Source organism: Pseudozyma flocculosa (genome assembly GCF_000417875.1).
Source record: "Pseudozyma flocculosa PF-1 unplaced genomic scaffold scaffold00024, whole genome shotgun sequence".
NCBI lineage: Eukaryota > Fungi > Basidiomycota > Ustilaginomycetes > Ustilaginales > Ustilaginaceae > Pseudozyma > Pseudozyma flocculosa.
The window spans coordinates 106,285-126,050 of record NW_006920892.1 but is presented as its reverse complement, the minus strand read 5'-3'; the positions used below and the strand labels follow the sequence as shown (position 1 = coordinate 126,050).

Below are 19,766 nucleotides of genomic sequence, written 5' to 3'. Positions count from 1 at the left end.
GCGAGCGATCAGTCTCGGTGACACGGAGAGATGATTGCATTGCAAACATGGACGTTGGCGCTCGATCGATATCTCAACTCGGCCGTGCGGGCATGTGCTGGGATGGCCGTTCTCCCCGGCCCTCGATCAATCGCAATGGAAACGGTGCCCGCCCCCCTTCAGACCTTGGGCGGGCGCGGGAGCGGCTTAAAGTTGCGCGAAAAGTCGGTGACCTTGCACTCGACGTCTCCCTGGGCGTTCCAGGTGGCCATCTTGGGGTACCTGCAGAGGTCCTCCTTCTTCTTGCGGGCGTCCTGGGTAGTGGCGGCGAGACGCTCGGGTGCCCTGCCCTGTTCGACCCAATCCACGACGGCTTGGAGCGGGTCGTCGGGTGCCGCACCGACGCCGCCGCGGCAGTGGGCGACGCCGGGTGCGGAAAAGAGGCGGTAGAAGTCGTCGATCTCGACTCCCTTTACCCGGAGGAAGTCGGTGGTGCGAGTGTAGTAGTCGATGGTGCCGGAAAATGGAATCGCCTGGTCGGAGGTTCCATGCCATGTGAGGATCTTGGTGCCGTGCTGGTACGCCTTTCGAAGGTCCGGGTCAGAGGTACCGATGAGGTCGTTCCACTCGGCGTAGCTCTGGTAGATGACGCGCGACAGCTCGTCCTGGGACAGGGCCGTTACGTCGAACTGGGGGTCCTTCTTGACGGCCTGGCGGATCCAGATCTGCGAGTAAGTGGCGAACGAGGGATCTTCCGCCGTGGCCTGGGTGAGGTTGGTGCCCCTCTCGAAGCCGTACCACGCCTTGCGTCCCTGTGCATCGCGACCGCCGTTCCAGGTGACATCGACGAGGTCCGCAGCGGCCTGTGTGAACTGCAGCTCGGCGCCCGTCTCGGCGCACGTGTACCTCTGCCCTACGATCGAGTGCGGGTCGAACTGGCACCGGTCCAGGGCGGCGATGACTCCGTCGCGCGCGCCGTCGAGGGCGTCGCAGGCGTCGATGAGGCGCCGCTGCATCTCGACGAGCTCGCACGTCGGCCCGTCGTAGCCCGACTGGACGCGCTGGTTGTTGGGAAACGAGCCTGCGGGCGAGAACTGGCTCCAGTTGATGGCGGGCGCCGAGGCCATGATGCCGTCGTAGTCGGTCGGATACCGCTGCGCCTCAATCATGCCCTGCCGTCCGCCGGTCGAGCAGCCGTTCCAGTACGAGTAGAATCTGCGCTTGCCGCCGTAGAACTGGCGCGTAAAGTCCTTTCCGAGCAGCGTCATCTCGTGGAGCGACCTTCCGGCAAAGTTGGTGAGCAGATCGAGGTTGACGTCGCCCGTGGCGTTGCGCAGGATAAAGTCGCCATCGGGCCTATTGGCGTCGATGCCCGCGTCCGTCGAGGCGGCAGAGTAGCCCTGCGCCACGGCGGGCGCGAGCGCCTGGCCGAACGTGCCGGCGCGGTAGCCGCCACCGCCGGTGCCCTGGAAGCGGGCGTTCCAGTCGGCCTCGTGCGGCAGCCAGGTGGATACGAGGACGCGGTCGCCCGCCTTGCCGTGGGTCAGCGTCACGTTGACCTCGCAGAACGAGAGCGTCACGCTCGTGCCCGCCTGGGCGCCCGGGTACGTGGCGTTGGTGTACTCGCGCGACTGCACGTCGAGGTACCGCACGCCCGGGATCGGCGAGGGCCGCAGCGAGCCGCACGAGGGCCGCTGCGAGTTGGAGTTGGAGGGCTGGGGCGCGCCGAGGATCCCGCTCGCCGCCAGGACAGCGGTGGGGAGGGCTAGGAGGGGGAGCTGCATGGTAGACGGTGGTGGGCGGGGAGAGGGGGAAGAGGCTAGGGGTTGCGTGAGAGAAGATGAAGGGAGGGCGATGAGGACGAGCCCCGGCGGTGTCCTATATGTAGCCTGTCCGTCGATTGCACGATGCGGCTACAGCTCCCTCGACTCGAGACGACGGCCCCCGTGCTGCGATGGTACCAGGACTCTTGTGCGTACGAGCGATCCTTTGGTCTATGCTTGATGCTCTGCCCCAGTGTGGGGGTAGAGGCCATACCCCGCACCAAGGCTCACGTCTGACGCGGGGTGCATACAATAGCCGCTCCGAGGACCCCTAGGCTCTTCCCTCACGCCGCACGAGACCCGCATCGTCTGCATCTTGGCCTGCACGACGTGGGATACAGTGGCTCTGAATGGGGCGACGACGGCGGCGGCAAAGTGGTCGTGACGGCACGACACGACACCTACGGGCCTGCGGACGTGTACTGGGCGGGCGGAGGGGCGCAGGGAGCCGAGCCAAGGGAATTGACCGGCCGGCCGCTCTCTCTGCTGCAAAGGACGACGTCGTCGACGCCGTATACCGGTAGGCAGGCCAAGCGGTCGTCGAGGAACGATGCCAAGGGACGGAAACGACGGCGATGTCGCCCGCTTCTCTTCTCTCCTCTTCTGTCTGGCCGGCAGATCTGCAAACGACGTTCGTCCCCAAGCGAGCTTCTTGTGCGGCTCGGCACGGTATGGCAGAGCGGTGCCCCACTCGGCTTCCCCAACGCATGGCCTCGTCCCCCCTCGTCCTCCTCGCTCGGCCGGACGAAGCTCTGGACGTGGCCAGGACGACTGCCTCTGCCCCCCTGCCTCTTTGTCGCTGTACGAGGGACGCTCTACGGTACGGGATAGGGCGATTGGTCCCGCACGACACGCCGGATGTCGTGGGGCGTACAGTGAGTACCCGCTTCACACGTCTCCTCGCTCCTCCGCCCCGCACTGCCCGGTCCTTGTGCTGTCGAGGTTGAACAGCGCAGCACGGTGCTCGGAGGGACCAGCGGCGTGGAACACCTCCCCCACCCCCCGTTATTCTGCATGATGGCCTATCAGAGCCATCCTGACCGGCCAACCGCCCGACAGCGTGACGAAGCAGATTCGGCCAAGACGCGCCCCAGCGGCAGTCGAATCACCGTATCCGTATCGCTGCTCACCCAGTGGCAACTTTGCGGCGCACCCCCCGGCCACCAGCACCGCTCTTCTACCGGCCCGCTGCTGCCTCGGCCGCCGTCTCTGCCTGCCTCGGGTCGGGGAGGGCATTCCGCTATTGTCGGTCCGCAGGCTTTGAGCGTTCATGTATGCAACCCAAGAATGTCCGAACATCAACGTCCCGTTTAGCCAAGGGGGTTACATGACCCAGGGGGTTTAGCTCAGTCGTAGAGCGTTCCGTTTGCATGGCGTGTTCTCGGAAAGGTCATGGGTTCAATCCCCATAGTCTCCATTCTTTTTCTGCGTCCTCCGTACTCCTCGCGGGGGCTCTCGACGCCCTTTTTGATCGCCCGTGGAGGTGCTTGAAGGGTTTGACGACCCACCATCATGACGGCGCAGCAACATCGAGGCTCGGACGACCACAGCGGCGACGGCGACGGCGACGGCGACGATGCGTACCTGATGCACCTGCGGCGGCGCAGCGTGGCCTCGCGCAAGCGGCACGGCATCCCGCTGACGGCAGGCGAGCAACCGGGCTTTCCCGAACGGCTGGCGGGGGCGGGGTCGAAAGCGGGATCATCGACGACGACGACGACGACGACGACGACGATGACCATGATGGCAGAGACGTTCCGGGGGCTGGTGGAGCGGCATGTCCCGGTCGTGATACCGGGGCTGCTGCGGGATCGGCCGAGGCTGTGGCGAGAGTGGCAACGCACGTCGTACCTCGTCGACCGGATGGGCGGGCGCGACGTCGTCGTTGCCCTCACGCCAGACGGTCGGGCCGACGATCTCGTACCCCTCCCCTCTGCTGCCCAAGACTCACCTCCTTCATCGTCGTCGTCGTCGTCGGTGGGGAAGGAAGGACAGCCTGGAGAGCGTCCCGGCGGCGCGGCGAGGGTGTTTGCGCTCCCCTACGACGTCACGGTACCCTTTGACCGACTCATCGACCAACTGGCACGCCAACAACAACAACAGCAGCAGCGATGCGAAGATGCGGAAGCGGGAGCGGGGTGCGTGGCGTACCTGCAATCCCAGAACTCGAACCTCGATACCGCCGGACCGTTGAGTGGCGACCTGGCACCGCTCTTCGAGGACCTGTGCGCGCACGACGACGGATCGATCCGCGCCGATATCGACTGGGCCACCGAGGCCATGGGACAGCACCCCGAGGCTACCAACATCTGGATCGGAACGGGTCGCAGCACCACGAGCATGCACAGGTGAGTGTGCGTGTCCCGCGGCACCGAGCGCCGGTCGCAGTCGGTTGCCGTCCGTCTACCTATCGGGCTGCTTTGTGAGGACTGCACGACGACGACGACGACGACTGACCTCGCCCTTACGCCTGCCCTCTTCGATCCGGCCCCAACTGCGACATCGATCGACAAGGGACCATTACGAGAACCTCTTCACCGTCGTGCGCGGCACAAAGACGTTCACCGTCTTTCCACCCAATGAAGGCAGGTTCCTCTGCGACGGTACGTACCTGCGCCCCTCGACGCGAATCCTCGTCCCTCGTTCAAGGAGGTCGGTGATCTTCCCTCGCTCGATGCTGACCGTGCAGCCCGCCACTCCCTCTCCGCTCCTCGCGCGGCTCCCCGTCAACGGCAGACGAAGAGTTCGACGTCTACCGCTACCGTCCCACCACTTCTTCCCAGACCTCAAACGGTCTGCCGACCGAGCTGGAACTACACAGGGACAGAGAGACGCCACGGACGCGCTGGATCCCCATCGACCCGACGCAGCCAAAGACGTCGCTGCGCAATCGAAGATACGTCCACCGCCACCTGGATGCGCCATCCCACTGCCAGGATGACACGGCGGCGAGCAACGACAAGTCGCCGGCACCGGATCCGGCGCTGCAGCGTTATGGCTACGCTCTGCCGCCCCTCACGATCCGAGTCGAGGCGGGTGACACGCTCTACCTCCCCAGCGGGTGAGTCTCGTCTCGTCTCGTCTCGTCTCGTCTCGTCAGCCACGCGCTGGCCAAGGTGGCGGACGGGCACGCATAGCAGTCTGCTGATTCCATTCGTACTCTACGGGGTTTCCCCTTTGGCCATCAAGGTGGTATCACCACGTCGCGCAGCAGGAGGATCAAGGTACACCGGGAGGCGAGGCGGGCCCGGATCTGTGCCTGTGCCTGAACTGGTGGTACGAGGTGCGTCACGGCGGCGCCGGCGAGTTGGTGCTCTATCACTGCGTGAAGGGCGAGACGACCCAATCTGACTCCCTCCTCCCTGCCCACGCCGCCGCGATGCAGATCTCTGACGACATGGCGCTGCGGCTGGCCGAGATGGATGACGGAACAGCGGATCTGGATGCGGCGCCGTACGAGCAGTGATCGACGGCGGCTGCGGATGCGCTCATGCAACCGACCCGCCCGAGGCCGACGATATCGACCCGTCGGACCTGTACACGCGTGCGTCGGCAATATCGATGCTCCAGGCGTGCTCTGCGCCCTGGCCCTGGCCCCGACGCGGGCTAGGCCGACTTGTGGTTGTACTTGAGCGCGTCGAGGCCGAGGATGTCGCGGTTGGTCTTTGCGATCCAGGTCTCTGCGGCGAGGTAGATGCCGAGGACGGCGGAGCTGAGGGACCACCAGGCGGCGTTGGCAAAGTTGCCGGCGCCAAAGATGAGCATGGGCATGGGCCAGCTGGCGATGAAGAGGAACCAGAGGTAGAGGAGTTTGGGGTCCGAGAGGGAGCTTGCGACGCTCTTTGCGACGGCGGTGGCGGCGGGCTGGTCGTCTGCGCGCTGGTTGAGCTTGGTCTGGGGCGAGGTGGACCACTTGATGTCGCGCAGGGTGGGGACGAGCCAGGCCGGTGCGGTGCCGAAGGGGTGGGGCTGGTAGGGAAAGGGGACGGCGTTGGCCGTCGAGCGTGCGAGGGGAAGGCGGTAGCGGGCGAGGAGGTTTGCGTGGCCCATGGTCGAGAGGAGCTCGATGGCGGCCATGTAGAGGAGGGAGCCGTGGACGAGGAAAAAGAAGAGGTAGATGGGCAACGCGGGGAGGTAGGTGAGATGGTCGATGGTGCCCTCGACGTGGACGGGGTGGTGGTAGAGGGTCAGGTGGTTTTCCGGGTGGTCGCCGCGGATGTAGGACGGCAGCGGAGTGAGGTAGCTGCGTCGTGAAGGGAGAGGCGAGGTGGCAGAGGCAGAGGCAGAGGCAGAGGCAGAGGCAGAGGGGCGAGGGAGACGACGACGACGACGATGTTAGCGTGGAGCGAGCGGGGTCAGCGGTGGGCCACTCGCGACTCACAGGAACTCGAGGAGGGCGATGAGAACGGCGAGGAGGGCGCGGAGGCCGTAGTTTGAGCCGTCGTTCTGCTGCTTGAGCTGGGCAATGAGCCTCTCCTGGTCCTGGGTATCGAGCGGGGTGTCGAGGTCGTCGTACTGCGAGAGGAGGTCGTCGTGCTGGCCCTGTGGGCGCCGGTGCGGTTGCGACGACATGGATAAAGGTGGCTTGAGGGTGATGGGCGAGCGAGGCGAGCGAGGCGACCGAGGGCAGGCCAGCAAGGAGGATGGGTGGGCAAAGCAGGGCAGAGAAGGGAAGAGAAGGGAAGGGCACGGCGGGTGAAGCAACAAGCAACAACCAACAACCAACAACCAACACCCAACGTCGGGTCACCCGCCGGGCATTGGACCGACAGGGCAGCGGCAGTCTCGGTCGGCCCGCCCGCCCCATCGGCTTCCTTCCGACTTCCGAGGGCCGGCGGCGGGTGGAGGAGCCGTCGACCTGGTCGACCCTTCTCTCGTTTCCAGGGCCGACGCCCATCTTCCCCCCTGCTTCACCTCCCCTGCTCGTCGCCCTCTCCTTCGCCCCTGAACATACTCGTCGCCAACATGGAGCCACCCACCGCCACCGGCGCCGAGCAGGGCGCATCGCCACCCGCGAACCTCCTGCACGTCCAATTCAAGAACCCCGAATACCTCTCCTACCTCTCCTCTCTCCACCTCCAGGCCCTCCGCACCACCACGGCATCGTCGGCCGCGGGCGGCACGGTCGCCTTCGATCCGCAGCACCCGCTCACCGAGTACAACGTGCTCGACTACTTTGCCACATCGCCCTTCTTCGACCGCCGCTCCAACAACGAGCAGATCCGCATGCAGAACATCGCAAACGGCCTCAACCCCAACTCGGCCATGTCGGCGCACCAGCTCCACGAAGAGCTGCGCCGCTTCACGGGTCTCGAGTTTGTCCTCGTACACGCCAAGCCGGGTGCAGGCGCAGGCGGCGTGTTTGTCATACAGAGACGCTGGAGGAGCGGGCCGGATCAGGGTGGGTTATCGACGACCACCGTCGCAGGGCCTTGCAGTCCTCGGGCGCCCGGGCGACATCGCCTCGTCGTCGACAGGTCCCCTTGTCGGCCCATTCTGACCCCTTCCCTCGCCGCTCTCCGCCTCCATTTTGCAGTCACACCGCTGGCGGCCTACTATGTCATCAACGAGAGCATCTACCAGGCGCCCGATCTCTATGGCATCCTCGCATCACGGCTGGTGAGCTCGGCCCTCTCCGCCCCCTCGCCGTGTCGCACGTTTCGGTCCTTTCTGACCTACGTCCGCCCCTGCTCTCGCCCTCGTCCGCTCGCCTCGCCTCGCACACTTGCGCTCAACCAAACTGTCATCCCACGCCTGCACAGCAATGCTCCGTCTACGATCTGCGCGCCAGCCTGACAAAGCAGCGCCACAGCAGGGCCACATTCAACCCGAGGCGCGGCCACCACGGTCGCTTCATCCAGCAGCCTCAGCAGGAAGATGAAGACGAGGCGGAGGACGACGACGAGCGCGAGCACGACGCTGATAAGCCAGTCGATGGCCAGCACGACGACAACGACGACAACGATAACGGCGACGACGACGATGTCCAGGGCAAGGCATCACCGTCCATCGGCATCGATGGGCAGCCGCAAAAGCGACTCAGAGCGACCTGACATCCGCCGCCAGCTTGCCCCATTTCGATCCAGCAGCGCCCGCCTGCTCTCCTCACCAGCCAGGCAACCGTGTGCTTCCATCTATACCCATCCCTCGGCCGCGGCCGCCACGTCCGTCATCACCACGCTCGAGGGCTCTCCAGTTCATATGTATATTCACGCAGCTGCAGGATCCCAGCAACCTCTGATGCGCGCAATGGCCCTCGCCGCGGGCGCGAAGGGTCAAGCGCAGCTCAGGGCGCTGCTGGGGCGGCTATTCGTCGTCGTGTCCGACAGCGAGAACCTCACGGCCTGCCAGCGCAGGGCGCCGGCCGACATCGTGACTTCTAATAACCGGCTTGTTGAGGAGAAGGGAAAAAGGGGAGCCTCTGCTACGTCCACTCGTCGCCTTGCGATGCGGATCTGGGACGCGGCGCCGGCAGCCAGACGGATGACGACGAGCAAGCAGCGCGATGCCGACGCCCTTTCCAGCACCAGCCATGGCTTCGCTCGGCCCCCGTCGAAGATCGAGGACACGCGAAGCGGATCGGGTCAGCCGGAGCGGGACGAGGGCGGACGTCGAGGGTCCATTTACTTGAGGAGGCACTGCACGTCGAAAGAGGAGCGAGGGCACGGCGGCGGTCAGCAACGGCCCGAGTGCAATCGGGTGCACGACCGTGGCGCGACGTCGGGCTACGGGCGGCGGCGCCACTCACTCCAAGGGGGTCGTCCTGGGACCGGGTGTTGAGGATCAGGGCGACAATGAGGCCGTACAGACCCAGGACCTCGGCGAAAATGAGAATGAGAATCTGCAAGAAGCGGGGAGAGAGACGATTCGCGGCAAGAGAGAGCGCCAACGTCAGCGCAACGGATCCTGCACTGCATCAAAGCAAAGCGGGCCACGACACTGCCACGCACCATTCCGATGAAGAGACGAGGCTGCTGGGCGGTGCCGCGGACACCAGCGTCACCGACAATGCCGATGGCAAAACCAGCGGCGAGACCGGCCAGACCGACGGAAAGGCCGGCGCCCAGCTGGATGAAGCCGGCGTAGAGGGACATCGGGGTCTTGACTGGTTGCGTTGCAAGAGCGAGGCGGAAGCAGATGGCAAAGGCAGGCGAGGCGGGTGGCAGGTGGCGGTTGGTCAATCGGTTACGTCGGCGTCGGCCACGCTGCAGAGGCATCCCACCGCTTCGCTGGCTCGCAACTCACTGTCACCCGAGATCAGGACGCTGACGACGAGACCGTAAATCTGCCGGAGACGGTAGACGGGTCGTCGTGCGAACATCGGTCAGCGACTGGCTGCCGCGTTTCCCCGACGGGCAAGAATCTGGGCACCAACTCACAGCAATGATACCGGCCATGATGACGGGGACGACACACTTGATGAGGAGGTCGGGACGGAGAACACCCATGGCCGAGATACCGACACCGGACTTGGAAGTGCCGTACGAGGCACCGAGACCTGCAAAAGGCGAGAGCCAGGGGTGGAAAGCCGCTTACGGTCAGCCAGGCATTCCGAGCGTGCTTCAGGGCCTCGAGGACCGGGCATCGGCGGCGGCGGCAGCGTTCGACATACTCACAGGTGAAGACAATGGCGGCGGTGCAGCCCTGTTGGTCGGAAGTGGGATCATGATGTGCATGGAACAGAGCCGGTGTGTCAGTTTCGTGCACGGGCCCGGACGGGTCAAGGGTGCGAGGCGTGGCCATGCTCGAGGTGCGGCGTCGTCGTCACAATCGGGCGCCGCGACCTAGCCTTGACGGAAAGGCAGTTCGGTAGTGGAGGTGAGAGCGATCGGTGCGGCTGCTACGAGCTAGGTGGGCCCGAACTCCCGGGCAGCCATGCTAGCAGGCCATCCGACCAGCCAGTCGATCCAGTCCAGGGGACTGTGGCTGTCGGGCCGGCTGGGAGGCAGACATGCTTGGAGCCTTCTTGCGATGCCTTCGAGAGCGAGAGGGTCGAACGATGGGTGCGGGCTGATGCTGCAGAGCGAGCAGCGAGTGGCGGGCCGACGAAACCGGCGGCAAGTGGCACGGCACTACTCACCATGGCGCCAAAGAAGGGGGCGTAGACGGGGCAGAGCTCCGTGTTGATGTTGGAGGGATCCATGGCGGGCTAAAGTGTTGCGGGTGGGGCTGGAGGTTAGGAGTGAGGGGGAGGGATGTGCTGGTAAGGTCGATCGGGAGATGGGTGCGGCGACAGGTGGTGGTGGCGGCGGCGGTGGTGGTGGTGATGGGGTGGAGAGCGGCACGCCCAGGCAGCTTCAGGGCCCCCCAGTGGCTGGCTGGCTGGCTGGGCTGCCAGAAGAGAGGGGATGTGGCTGGCTGCCCGCCTGCCTGCCTGCCGTTGGTCTGCGCGCCAGCCTGACCGATGCTCGCCTCCCCTGGCCTTGGCCCTCTCTGGCTGCAGGTGCGAGGCCCCTTTCGGCCAAGTTACCTGGCTGCCTGTGCGCAGGAGCCAACTCGATTGCCCGCCCGCCCGCCAAGCACCCGATCACCGACCCTCCTGTGGCCTCACGCTCTCCTCTGTCGTGCGGGAGGATCTGCTTGGACCCTGGAATGTCGGATACCGGCAGACGGCACTCGTCGCCGCTGCCTGCCGCCCTCGCCTCGTCACCGCCAACCACCACCAACGCCACCGCCATCTAGCATCGCCAGCACCATTGAGGCGACACTCGAGCGAGCCCACTATCGGTGCAGTGCAGTGGCGTAGGTATCAAAGGTGACGACGACGCCGACGCCCTCGCCTAGTGCCATAGCCGCTGGACCGCTGCGGAAGCCACCCATCTCCTTCCGCCCCCTCGCCCGCACCTAGGCAGGGCGTAACTCGGATTGACCAGCTACCCGTGACTGCTGCAGATCTGATTGCTCTCTGCCCCTCTTGTTTGTCTTTGCCTGGCGAACAAACATTTCTGGGCCCACGATGACTTTCACCGAGGAAGCTCGGCGTCGGGCCGGCAGACCACCATCCCGGACCCTGCTGCCAACGCCGCCATCACCTTCGTCTACAATGAGCGACGCCTTTGCGCCGTCAGAAGCCCAGCGCAAAGCATCCCAATTGACGCCATACTGACTGTAGGCTCGGAGGGCCATCCGGAGCTCGTCCATTGACGGCCAATCGACTACATCTCTCGCCACATCGCTGCCGATGGGGCACACGACGCACTGCTCGAGCGTCCGTCCGGTCCGTCTCATCGTCCGCGACGCCTCGAAAGACCTCCCAACAGCCGACTCAGCAGGCTCCTCACCGAAGGATCGACGACACCGCCTTTGACGACGTCCCCGCCTTCGCCGGTATGCGAGCGGGTCGGTCAACCCAGGTGGCACGATGGCGTGGTCGCCAGTCAGCCGGGTCCCAGGCCAGGAGAGCCACAGATACCCTCAACCATCGTCACAACCGCGCACTTGGTCCGATTTCAGCTGATAGGCGGCAAAGCCCTTTGCTGCGGACCAACTGGATGGCCAGTCGATACGCCGCCCCGTTCGGTCGGCTGCCCCATTGAGCCATGGCCTCGCCCGGTAGCCGCCGGCCAGGCTGAGAGCCATTGCCGGCGACCTCATTCTCCCTCTGGCGCCTTGACGCGCTGCGGACGGCCAAAGCTCCTCGTCGGCCTCGCCAGCGGCGTGAGCTGCGCGGCTATAATCGCAGTTCGCCGTGGCCTGACCGGCTGCCTTTGTCGGACCGCGCCAAGAGGGTCTCGCGCTCGAGCCCACGTCGACGGACCTCCAGTTGGCGAGGACAAAGTCCCGCAGATACGGGGGCCCTGGCTCAATCCCATCGAGCTCGAACACACTCGTCCCGGCCAAGGGCTCTGCAGCGTACGCGGCTAGCCCGAGGCTCTCGCGGGCCCAAGGACTAGCGTTTTGCGTCGATCAGCGACTAAGTCACCGCAACCAACCCTACAGCGGCTAGTCGGGATCTTGGAGAGACAGCTCGCTTCGATGCTTCCCTGCGACTCCCGGCGTACCCGCACTCGCCACGGCTAAACTCGCGCTACCAGGCCTCCGCCATCAAGGTCATCCCGTCGCTCGTCCTCTCTGGTCTCCCTGTCGCGGGTTTGCTTCCCAGCCGTGGCCCGGGTGCAGCCATGAAATCCCCTAGTTCTAGAGCCAAGCGCTGGGCCGGACGACAGCGCATAACGACCCGCTGCTTTGACTCGTCGCCGCCCCGTGCGGTACCTTGCCGGCCCGGTCAGGCCCATCTGAATCTGACCTGTGCTGCGGCGGCCGCCAGACCTGGCAAGGGCGAGCGCCACGGCGAGACGCAGCCGTTATAAGAGCGCTCTTCTCGGTCTGCCCCTGAAGCGTTCCCCTACCGCGAATCCCTCCGCCTCGACACGCCATCGCCATCCGCGTCTGCTCCTCGCCCGCACCATCCGCTGTTTGGTCGGCGCCACAGGTTTCCCACCGCAAGGGCCTCTCTCCAAACACTCCAACGCCCTCGACCGGCCAAGGCTCGCTCGCGTCATGGCCTATCGTGAACTGCACCAACGCTTCAACCTCCCGGATCCGCCCGCCAGGAGTGTCTGGGCCTTCGGCAGACCCCACATCTGGCAGCGGGCATGGTTTCCGGACTTTGACGCCGCCGCCGCCGCCGCTACCACCACGACGGCCACGACGGTCGTCACGCCAGTCGATCAACTTTCACGCTTCATCCATCGGCTGCTCCAGCCTGACATTGGTCACAGCGCCTGCACCCAGCTCAAGGTCCTGTCGGGAGTCGCCACCTTGCTGGTGCTCATGTCGGTCATGATCCTCGTCCGCCGCTTCCACCAGCGGTCGCTCTGGCTCTTTCGCGTCCAGCAGCGCTCCAACGGCACCCTGATCGTCCCCAACGCCGTCGCCAATCTCACCTGGGTCCTCATGTTTTATTTTGGCACCATGGTGGGTTTCGTCTGGTACGCTCAGGCCTGGAGCACCATGGGACTGCGCTCCGACCACTTTAGCCTGTGGATGTCGATGCCCTGGATCCCCCTCTGCCTGGGAGCCTACCTCTATGTCCTCGGCGTCGCCCTAGCCCGCCCCGATTCGCTCAAGAGCATCTCGCGGGACCCTGGTCGCCCGCCGTCGCTCGCCCTGAGGCTCGGAATCACGCCAAGGGTCGTCAACGTGATCTTCTTCGTCATACCTCTGGTGCCCGCGGCGGCTCTTGTTGCGCCCGTCCATCGCGCCGAGCGGCGCTGGCAGACCGCTCTCGACCAAAAGGATGCCTGGAACCGCAGGTGGGCCGCCGAAACTGCGCTCAACCGGGAAATGCTGCTCGAGGCTCAGACAATTTGGAATGGAACGCTCAGCTCGGCCTCGCATCTGTGCATCGCCTACGCCATCTGGGCCGCGACGGGTTTTGCTCTCTTCGCTGGCGTTCTCATCTGCGCGGGTCGGCTGGCCCTGACCATTCGGAGCCAGATGAAGACGATGCGCTCGTTCAAGGCCAATCAGAGTTTCAGCGAGTCCTTCGCAGTCCAACGGCGTAAGGCCTCGGCCCAACTGGGAGCCGGCAAGGGCGCAGCGGTCCCTGGCGGAAAACTGCGGCACGGGCTTCAGAAACACGGGGACGCGCCGATCGCGAGGCTCCTGCTTGCCGTCCACCGGCAATGGCAGCGCCGATTCGGTGACGATGCAGAGTCTGTGTCTGGGGGCGACGACGATTCGGGCGGTGACGAAGAGCAGGCCGAGTCGATGTTCTTCTCTGCCGCCCAACTCGAGCAGCAGGACGCGCCGGTGGCGAGCTTTTTCCCCGCCGTCAAGCCCAGCACCTTCCACCGTCCTCCCAAGGTGACGGCCAGAAACGGCCGCCGTGCGCAGCGCTACTACCTCGAGCGGTGCCTCTCTGACCTCATGGTCCAGCTCGTCGGCATCTCGGTCGCCGCCTTCCTTTACTCGGTCCTCGGCGTGTACGTGGCCGTCCAATGGTATCCGTGAGTCGATCCGGCATCCTCTTCGGCTATCCTCGATCTCGAGTCGTTCCGAAGCGCTCTGAGGGCTGGCCGCTGAACGTCGTTCGCTCTCCTGGTCGTCTCCCTCCCCTTCTGTCGTCTTCTTTCCCGTGCAGGAGCTGGGAAGCCAACGAAGGCGGCCGAGTTCTCACGTTGAGCGCATCGTGGGTGGCCTACGTATGTGTCATCTGCGGCGCATGGGTGTTTCTCATGATCTTCGGACGGACCTACGAGCCCGTCGTCAACAATATCGTCGCCGCCTCGCAGGAGAGGGTTCGGCCCGTGATCAGGCGTTCCATGGCCGCCGATCCCAGCACATGCGACGACGCAGCCGCGCGGAGCGGCACCAAGCTGACGTGGGCCAAGTCGGCGGTCGGGCGCAGGTCTGGCCTCTCGGCCAAACCGGAAGGTTCAAAGGCGGTCGCGGGTCCGCGCGTCTCGCTGCAAGTCATGTCTGCGGGAGCCGCCAGCACGCTGGTCGCAGCAGGCGGCGCTGAATCTTTTGGAGGCTCTGCGGTCGAGACCGTCTTCGAAGCGTCTCACGAGGGCGGAGCCTGCGGTCAGGCGCTCGGCAAGAAGGGCAGCGATGGCGATCTCGGGCATGCGACTGCCGAGGAGCAGGTCTACACAGTCAGCCGTCGCGATGCCGAGGACGCCGGATCGGCCGACGACAAACGGGCCGTCGGACACGGGCTGACAACGCCGGGCGGCGGCATCCTCGTCACCGAGACCGTCACTCGACAGTACGAAGACATCGGCGCCACGGTCGTGTGTGAGGTCAACGTCGTGCAGCGTCCCTCGGTCCCTCTACCGATCCATCCGTCGAGCCCGACTGCGGCACGAGGCGTGAGCATCAACCTCGCTCCTCGACCCAATCCCGACTGGGATTGATGTCGCGCGCCGTGACATGGCCGGGTGGGGGAGGCGTTTCGGCCGCCGTCCCACGCTCGATGAGCCTTTCGACGACAACGGTGGCGTCTACCGAGCGGCTCCCACATCAGCGCCTGCCATGGTCCCGACGTCGCCGCCCTTCGCCGCAACCTCCAACCTCCAAAACCTCTTCCGCCACACCCGTCTGCGCGCCAGATTCTCGCTCTTTTCTACCTGGAACCCCCCCCTCCCTCTGTCTCTCTCCACCCTTCTGGCTTTAATCCGAAGGCCAGGCTGTCCGTTTCCTTGCACCGGTCCCGCTCCCGCTCTTTTATGGTACCCCCGCCGATTGGTTGGAATGACATCGATTTGCTCATGGCCATGGCAGAGAAGACGAGCGGCAGCTCGATAGCGGCGAGCCTGGCTCGGCCCAAGCTCACCGCGTGGCCCGTGCCCCACCTCCACCCCCAGCCTCGGCACGACGCCTCGGGAGCCCCGCCGTCCCGCAGTCCCCCCTGGGCCCATCGTGCCGCCAGCGGGTTGTCTCATCGGTCTCCAACACCATCACCCGCCCGCCTGTCCTCCCCCGGATGGTGGTAAGACGGCCCGCTGCATATCCTCCACCCCCTCCCCGCTTGTCTCCCACCGCCTAGCCGGGCCCTCGCCTCTGTATCCCCTTGGCAATACGATATGGCCGACCGCCAAGATATCCGCTTCGCGTCCGGCGACGACATCTGCGCCGGCTGGCTCTACCCGTCCGCTCCGGGCGGCCGCCGCCCCGTCATCGTCCTGGCGCACGGCATCGGCGCCATCAAGGAGATGGGTCTTAATCGCTTCGCGCACCGCTTCCAGCAGGCCGGGTTCAACGCGCTCGTCTTCGACTACCGCCACCTCGGCGCGTCGACAGGCAGGCCGAGGCAGCTCGTCGACGTGCCCAGGCAGCTCGAGGACTGGTCGGCCGCCCTCGACTTTGCAGAGACGCTCGAGTCGGTCGATCGCGAGCGCATCGCCATCTTTGGCACCAGCTTCGCCGGTGGGCACGTCATCACCGTCGCAGCCCGTGAGCCGAGGCGTGTAAAGGCCGTCGTATCCCAGTGCCCCTTTACCAGCGGATGGGCCTCGTCCCAGACCGTCAGCTTCCGCACCCTCCTCTGGGGCACCGTGGCTGCCATCAGAGACCTCGTCTTTTCTTGGGGCGATTCGATCGTGCCCATCGCCCTGGCCGGAAAGCCGGATGATGGTGAGTCAATGTCGAGTCGCTCGCGCCACCCACCCCGCAGCTCGCTGGCCATGGACGTTCACTCACGCTGATAGAGGGCTGCACGCTTGGCGGTCGCCCCAGTCGCTCTGATGACCAAGCCGGACGTCTGGCAGGGCTACCTCAGCCTCGTCCCCCGCGACATCGCGTTCAGCAATGAGATTGCCGCGCGCCTTTTGCTCAAGCTGCCCCTCTTGGCGCCTGGACGCGACGCAAAGAAGGTGCAGGCCCCGATCTTCTTCGCCATCTGCGCCGGCGACTCGGTGGCGCCCGCAGACACCAGCATCGCCTACGCAAAGGAGGCGCCGAGAGGTGTCGTCCGCGTCTTTGAAGGCATGGGCCACTTTGACATCTACGTCGGCGAGGCTTTTGAAAAGGCGATGCCCGAGTACATCGATTTCTTCACCAAGCACCTGGCTTGATAGAGACTTGACGATTGTCGGAAGGTCGGAGGCGGCGCCAGATGAAGAGCCGGAAGGCGAGGGTTGGAAAGCGTTGCTCGCTCGCTGTAGGCTAGAGAGGCTGCTGGAAGAGAAGCCGTCAAAGTGCTGGGAGAGGAGCCGTCGTCGAGAGAGTGGAAAGGGCTCAGAGCGAAGAGAAAGAGTAAGCGCTCCTAAGCTCCACTCACCTGGTATGAAGGAGCGGACAAGGCCCTTTCGCTCAAGTCGCGCCGCGGCGACACAGTCGAGAGACAAGTGTGGATCAAGAAGCGCAGTCAGATTTCGGGGGACGAGGCATGTACAGTCAGAGGCGATGTATGCGGGAGCAGGAGGGCGAGGACGAAGAGGGGCGGGAGTGACTTTTGGGGGCGGCAGCGCCAGAGGGGGTCAGGCGGGGCCAAGGCCGAGGCCGAGAGGACGGGGACCGGGCGCTCAGTAGCTGTAGTCGCCGTAGCCGTAGTCGTTCTTGTCCTCGTCGTAGCCGTAGTCCTTGTCGTCGTCGCCGTAGCCGTACTCCTTGTCGTCATCGCCGTAGCCGTACTCCTTGTCGTCGTCGCCGTAGCCGTAGTCCTTGTCCTCGTCGCCGTAGCCGTACTCCTTCTTCTCCTTGTCATCGTCGCCGTAGCCGTGGTCCTTCTTGGCCTTGCCGTAGTCCTTCTTCTCCTCGCAGTCCTCCTTCTTGTAGCCGTACTTCTTGTACTCGTGCTTCTCCTTGTCGTCGTCGTCCTTCTTCTTGGCGTCCTTGTCGTAGGCGCGCTTGCCGTACTCCTTCTTCTCGTAGTCGTCGTCGTAGTCCTTCTTCTTCTTGTACTCGTCGTCCTTCTTGTCGCCGTAGCCGTAGTCCTTCTTCTCGTAGTCGTCGTCACCGCCGTAGCCGTAGTTGTAGTCGTTCTTGTCCTTGCCGTAGCCGTAGTCCTTCTTGTCCTCGTCGTCCTTCTTGTCGGCGTAGTACTTCTTGGCGGCGTAGTCCTTCTTCTTGTCGTAGCTCGCCTTCTTGTCCTTCTCGTCGTCGTACTTCTTCTCCTTGGCGTACTTGGCGGCGTCGAGGTCGTGCTTGTCGTAGTCCTTGTAGGCGTCGTACTTGGCCTTGTCGTAGTCCTTGGCCTCCTTCTCCTTCTTCTCGGCGCTGTCGTAGTCCGACTTCTTGTAGGAGTCCTTGTAGTCGTTCTTCTTGTACGCCTTGTCCTTGTGCCAGCTGTCCGACTTCTTGTAGACGTCGCTCTTGTGGTCCTCGTTCTCCTTGTAGTCGGCGTACTTCTTCTCGTCGGCCTTGTAGTCGTCCTTCTTCTTGGTGTCCTTGTACTCCTTGGCCTTCTTGGCGTCGTAGGCCTCCCTCTCCTTCTTGGCCGCCTCCTTCTTCTTCTCGTCGTCGTACTTCTTGTAGGCGTTGTAGTCCTTGTCCTCGGCGTACTTCTTGTCCTTCTCGTACTTGTCCGCGTCGTCGTACTCCTTGTCGTAGCTGTCGTAGGCGCCGTACTTGTCGTAGCTGTCCTTGTCATCGTAGGAGCCGTAGGCGCGCTTGAGCCAGGCGGCGGCCGTGGAGCGCTCCTCGGAGCGCGAGACGAGGTCGTTGCTCGAGGCGTCAAAGGTTGGGGCGGCGGCGACGCCGTGGCCGATGGCCAGCAGGACAAAGGGGACGAGAGTGGCGACCTTCATCGTGGAGAGAGCAAGAGGAGTGGGAGGAGGGTAGCTCGGTAGAGGTGGAAGAGGATGAGTCGGCGGTGGTAGACGGCAGAGGCGGAGCTCTGGAGAGAATGCGAGGAGATGTAGCTGTGAGGCTCGGTGCGTAAGAAGAGAGAGATGTGTGTGTGTGTGTGTGTGTGTGTGTGTGTCTTTGTGCGAGTGTAGAGATGTGGTGTGGACTGTGAGAGTGGATTGGGATGAGGAGGAGGGGATGGAGTTCCGACCCTCGAGGCCCTGCTTATATCCCTTTCGGCGAGGGGAATCGCCCTCGCCAGAGGAGCGCGAGGGCCGCTGGACGCTGTCTCTGCGTCCCAGCGAGGTCAGCCTCTCCGCTGACTGCGCTGAGTCGCCGTCGCTGCTGGGCCCGCTGGACTCGAGCGCTCTGGCGCCGTCGTTGCTGGCGCTGGAGTGACGACGGCCCTCCTCGGTCCTGGCCCTCTGGGGATCCAGGGTTCGGCCCCTCGAACGTGCTCGAAGCCGCTCGCTGCGCTGCTGCTGGGTGAGCGAGTACCCTTCAGGTCGCGGCGGCCAGCTGACCACGAAGCTCTGCGACGATTCGAGGGTGCGAACGATGGCCGTGGCGGTGCTCAGACAAGCTCGGCGTCGCCAAGAGTTGGGCGTGGGACTCAGCTCGGTTGGCCGTGAGTCGGCGCCGACGACGGAATCCCATCGAGCTCGTGCGAGCCAGCCGAGAGACGAGTGATTGCGCCGAAGACTGGTGCGATATGCCATCGCCGGAAGGAGGCCGGGCGTTGGTAGGCTTGGCGTGAGAAGCCGCAGCAGCAAACGTTGCGGCCAAGCTTCGAGACATCGCAGAATCGCGCGCGGTCTTCCTCTCGCCTAGTCGAGGCGGTCTGTTCTGGTCGATGAGCTCTCTCCTGCCTCGCTTGCCTGGCTTCTGAGCCTGTCCTCTGTGGGATCGCAGTGTCCGAGAGCACAGCCTAGCACCTCCGTAGCGCGGGCAAGATTTCGCCATCGCCTCTCCAGGGCGGAGGCTTCCATCCGGTGTGAGAAGTCCGCGCTCTTCATGCTTCGGCGTGGCGAGACGGGCTCGGGTACAGGTCGTAGTGGTGAGCTTCGGACGGAAAGACGTGAACGTGATGGTGACCAAGCGAGAGCAACCGGCCGCTCGGTAGCGAAGGCGGAGGGACGGGAGCGTGATGGTGTCGGGACGCTCCGCTGAACCAGAGCCAGAGCGACAGGTAGGGTGGACTCCGCCTGGTGCGGAAGGAAATGCGTGACTCACGGGCCACATTGTCACGGGCAAGGAGCGGTCGGGCCTCCGCTGAGGCCCGGAGCAGCCCGAGCCTACCTTGGCACAGGTCGTCTGCCTCGACGTCCCCCGACGACGGAAGCCAGCCAAAGCGGAAAGGAGCCGCGAGAAGCATCGAGGCCAGGCCACGCCAGGCCTCGCCATCACAGCCAGCGTCGGTCACATCAACGGCGGATGTGATCGTCTCGAGAGAGGAAGGAAGGCTTGGCACGCCCCACTGCCGAGGGCAGCCTACGCCCCGGAGCCTATTTGGCGACGCGTGCGATAATATCGCTCCCGCGCCCAAGCAAGCCAGCCAGCAACCTCCCACGCTTCATCGGCTGTGCCGGTGGCTCGGCCTGGCCCGGGGCCCTCTCCGAGCTTGATCGGACCGTCGGCTTTTCGATGTAGCCCACCTCCCCCCCCCCCCNCCNCCNCNCNCNCNCGCNCNCACGCACGACGCGCGCGCGCGCGCGCGCGCGCGCGCNCGCG

At 64.9% G+C, this 19,766-nt stretch overlaps 7 protein-coding genes across 7 annotated transcripts; 4 read left to right on the top strand and 3 right to left on the bottom strand.

The window, feature by feature from the left end:
• Nucleotides 1–158: 158 nt before the first annotated feature.
• PFL1_06151 (uncharacterized protein) lies at nucleotides 159–1,763 on the bottom strand (the record flags this gene model as incomplete). Its single annotated transcript, XM_007883691.1, has 1 exon — nucleotides 159–1,763. One exon carries the CDS (start codon nucleotides 1,761–1,763, stop codon nucleotides 159–161), a length of 1,605 nt encoding a protein of 534 aa, XP_007881882.1.
• Nucleotides 1,764–3,542: 1,779 nt separating this feature from the next.
• On the top strand, nucleotides 3,543–5,268 carry PFL1_06150 (uncharacterized protein; the record flags this gene model as incomplete). The annotated part of the gene is made up of 5 exons (XM_007883690.1): nucleotides 3,543–4,150; nucleotides 4,317–4,405; nucleotides 4,539–4,863; nucleotides 4,992–5,085; nucleotides 5,188–5,268. 5 exons carry the CDS (start codon nucleotides 3,543–3,545, stop codon nucleotides 5,266–5,268), a joined length of 1,197 nt encoding a protein of 398 aa, XP_007881881.1.
• A 140-nt stretch (nucleotides 5,269–5,408) lies between these two features.
• Nucleotides 5,409–6,374, bottom strand: PFL1_06149 (uncharacterized protein; the record flags this gene model as incomplete). The annotated part of the gene is made up of 2 exons (XM_007883689.1): nucleotides 5,409–6,045; nucleotides 6,184–6,374. 2 exons carry the CDS (start codon nucleotides 6,372–6,374, stop codon nucleotides 5,409–5,411), a joined length of 828 nt encoding a protein of 275 aa, XP_007881880.1.
• A 393-nt stretch (nucleotides 6,375–6,767) lies between these two features.
• Nucleotides 6,768–7,855, top strand: PFL1_06148 (uncharacterized protein; the record flags this gene model as incomplete). The annotated part of the gene is made up of 3 exons (XM_007883688.1): nucleotides 6,768–7,203; nucleotides 7,339–7,421; nucleotides 7,565–7,855. The coding sequence occupies 3 exons, from the start codon at nucleotides 6,768–6,770 to the stop codon at nucleotides 7,853–7,855; spliced, it is 810 nt and encodes a 269-aa protein (XP_007881879.1).
• A 570-nt stretch (nucleotides 7,856–8,425) lies between these two features.
• On the bottom strand, nucleotides 8,426–9,945 carry PFL1_06147 (uncharacterized protein; the record flags this gene model as incomplete). The annotated part of the gene is made up of 7 exons (XM_007883687.1): nucleotides 8,426–8,440; nucleotides 8,551–8,643; nucleotides 8,753–8,907; nucleotides 9,048–9,087; nucleotides 9,182–9,300; nucleotides 9,419–9,446; nucleotides 9,883–9,945. 7 exons carry the CDS (start codon nucleotides 9,943–9,945, stop codon nucleotides 8,426–8,428), a joined length of 513 nt encoding a protein of 170 aa, XP_007881878.1.
• A 2,357-nt stretch (nucleotides 9,946–12,302) lies between these two features.
• On the top strand, nucleotides 12,303–14,662 carry PFL1_06146 (uncharacterized protein; the record flags this gene model as incomplete). The annotated part of the gene is made up of 2 exons (XM_007883686.1): nucleotides 12,303–13,753; nucleotides 13,888–14,662. The coding sequence occupies 2 exons, from the start codon at nucleotides 12,303–12,305 to the stop codon at nucleotides 14,660–14,662; spliced, it is 2,226 nt and encodes a 741-aa protein (XP_007881877.1).
• Nucleotides 14,663–15,331: 669 nt separating this feature from the next.
• PFL1_06145 (uncharacterized protein) lies at nucleotides 15,332–16,321 on the top strand (the record flags this gene model as incomplete). Its single annotated transcript, XM_007883685.1, has 2 exons — nucleotides 15,332–15,881; nucleotides 15,984–16,321. The coding sequence occupies 2 exons, from the start codon at nucleotides 15,332–15,334 to the stop codon at nucleotides 16,319–16,321; spliced, it is 888 nt and encodes a 295-aa protein (XP_007881876.1).
• Between the last annotated feature and the right edge of the window lie 3,445 nt (nucleotides 16,322–19,766).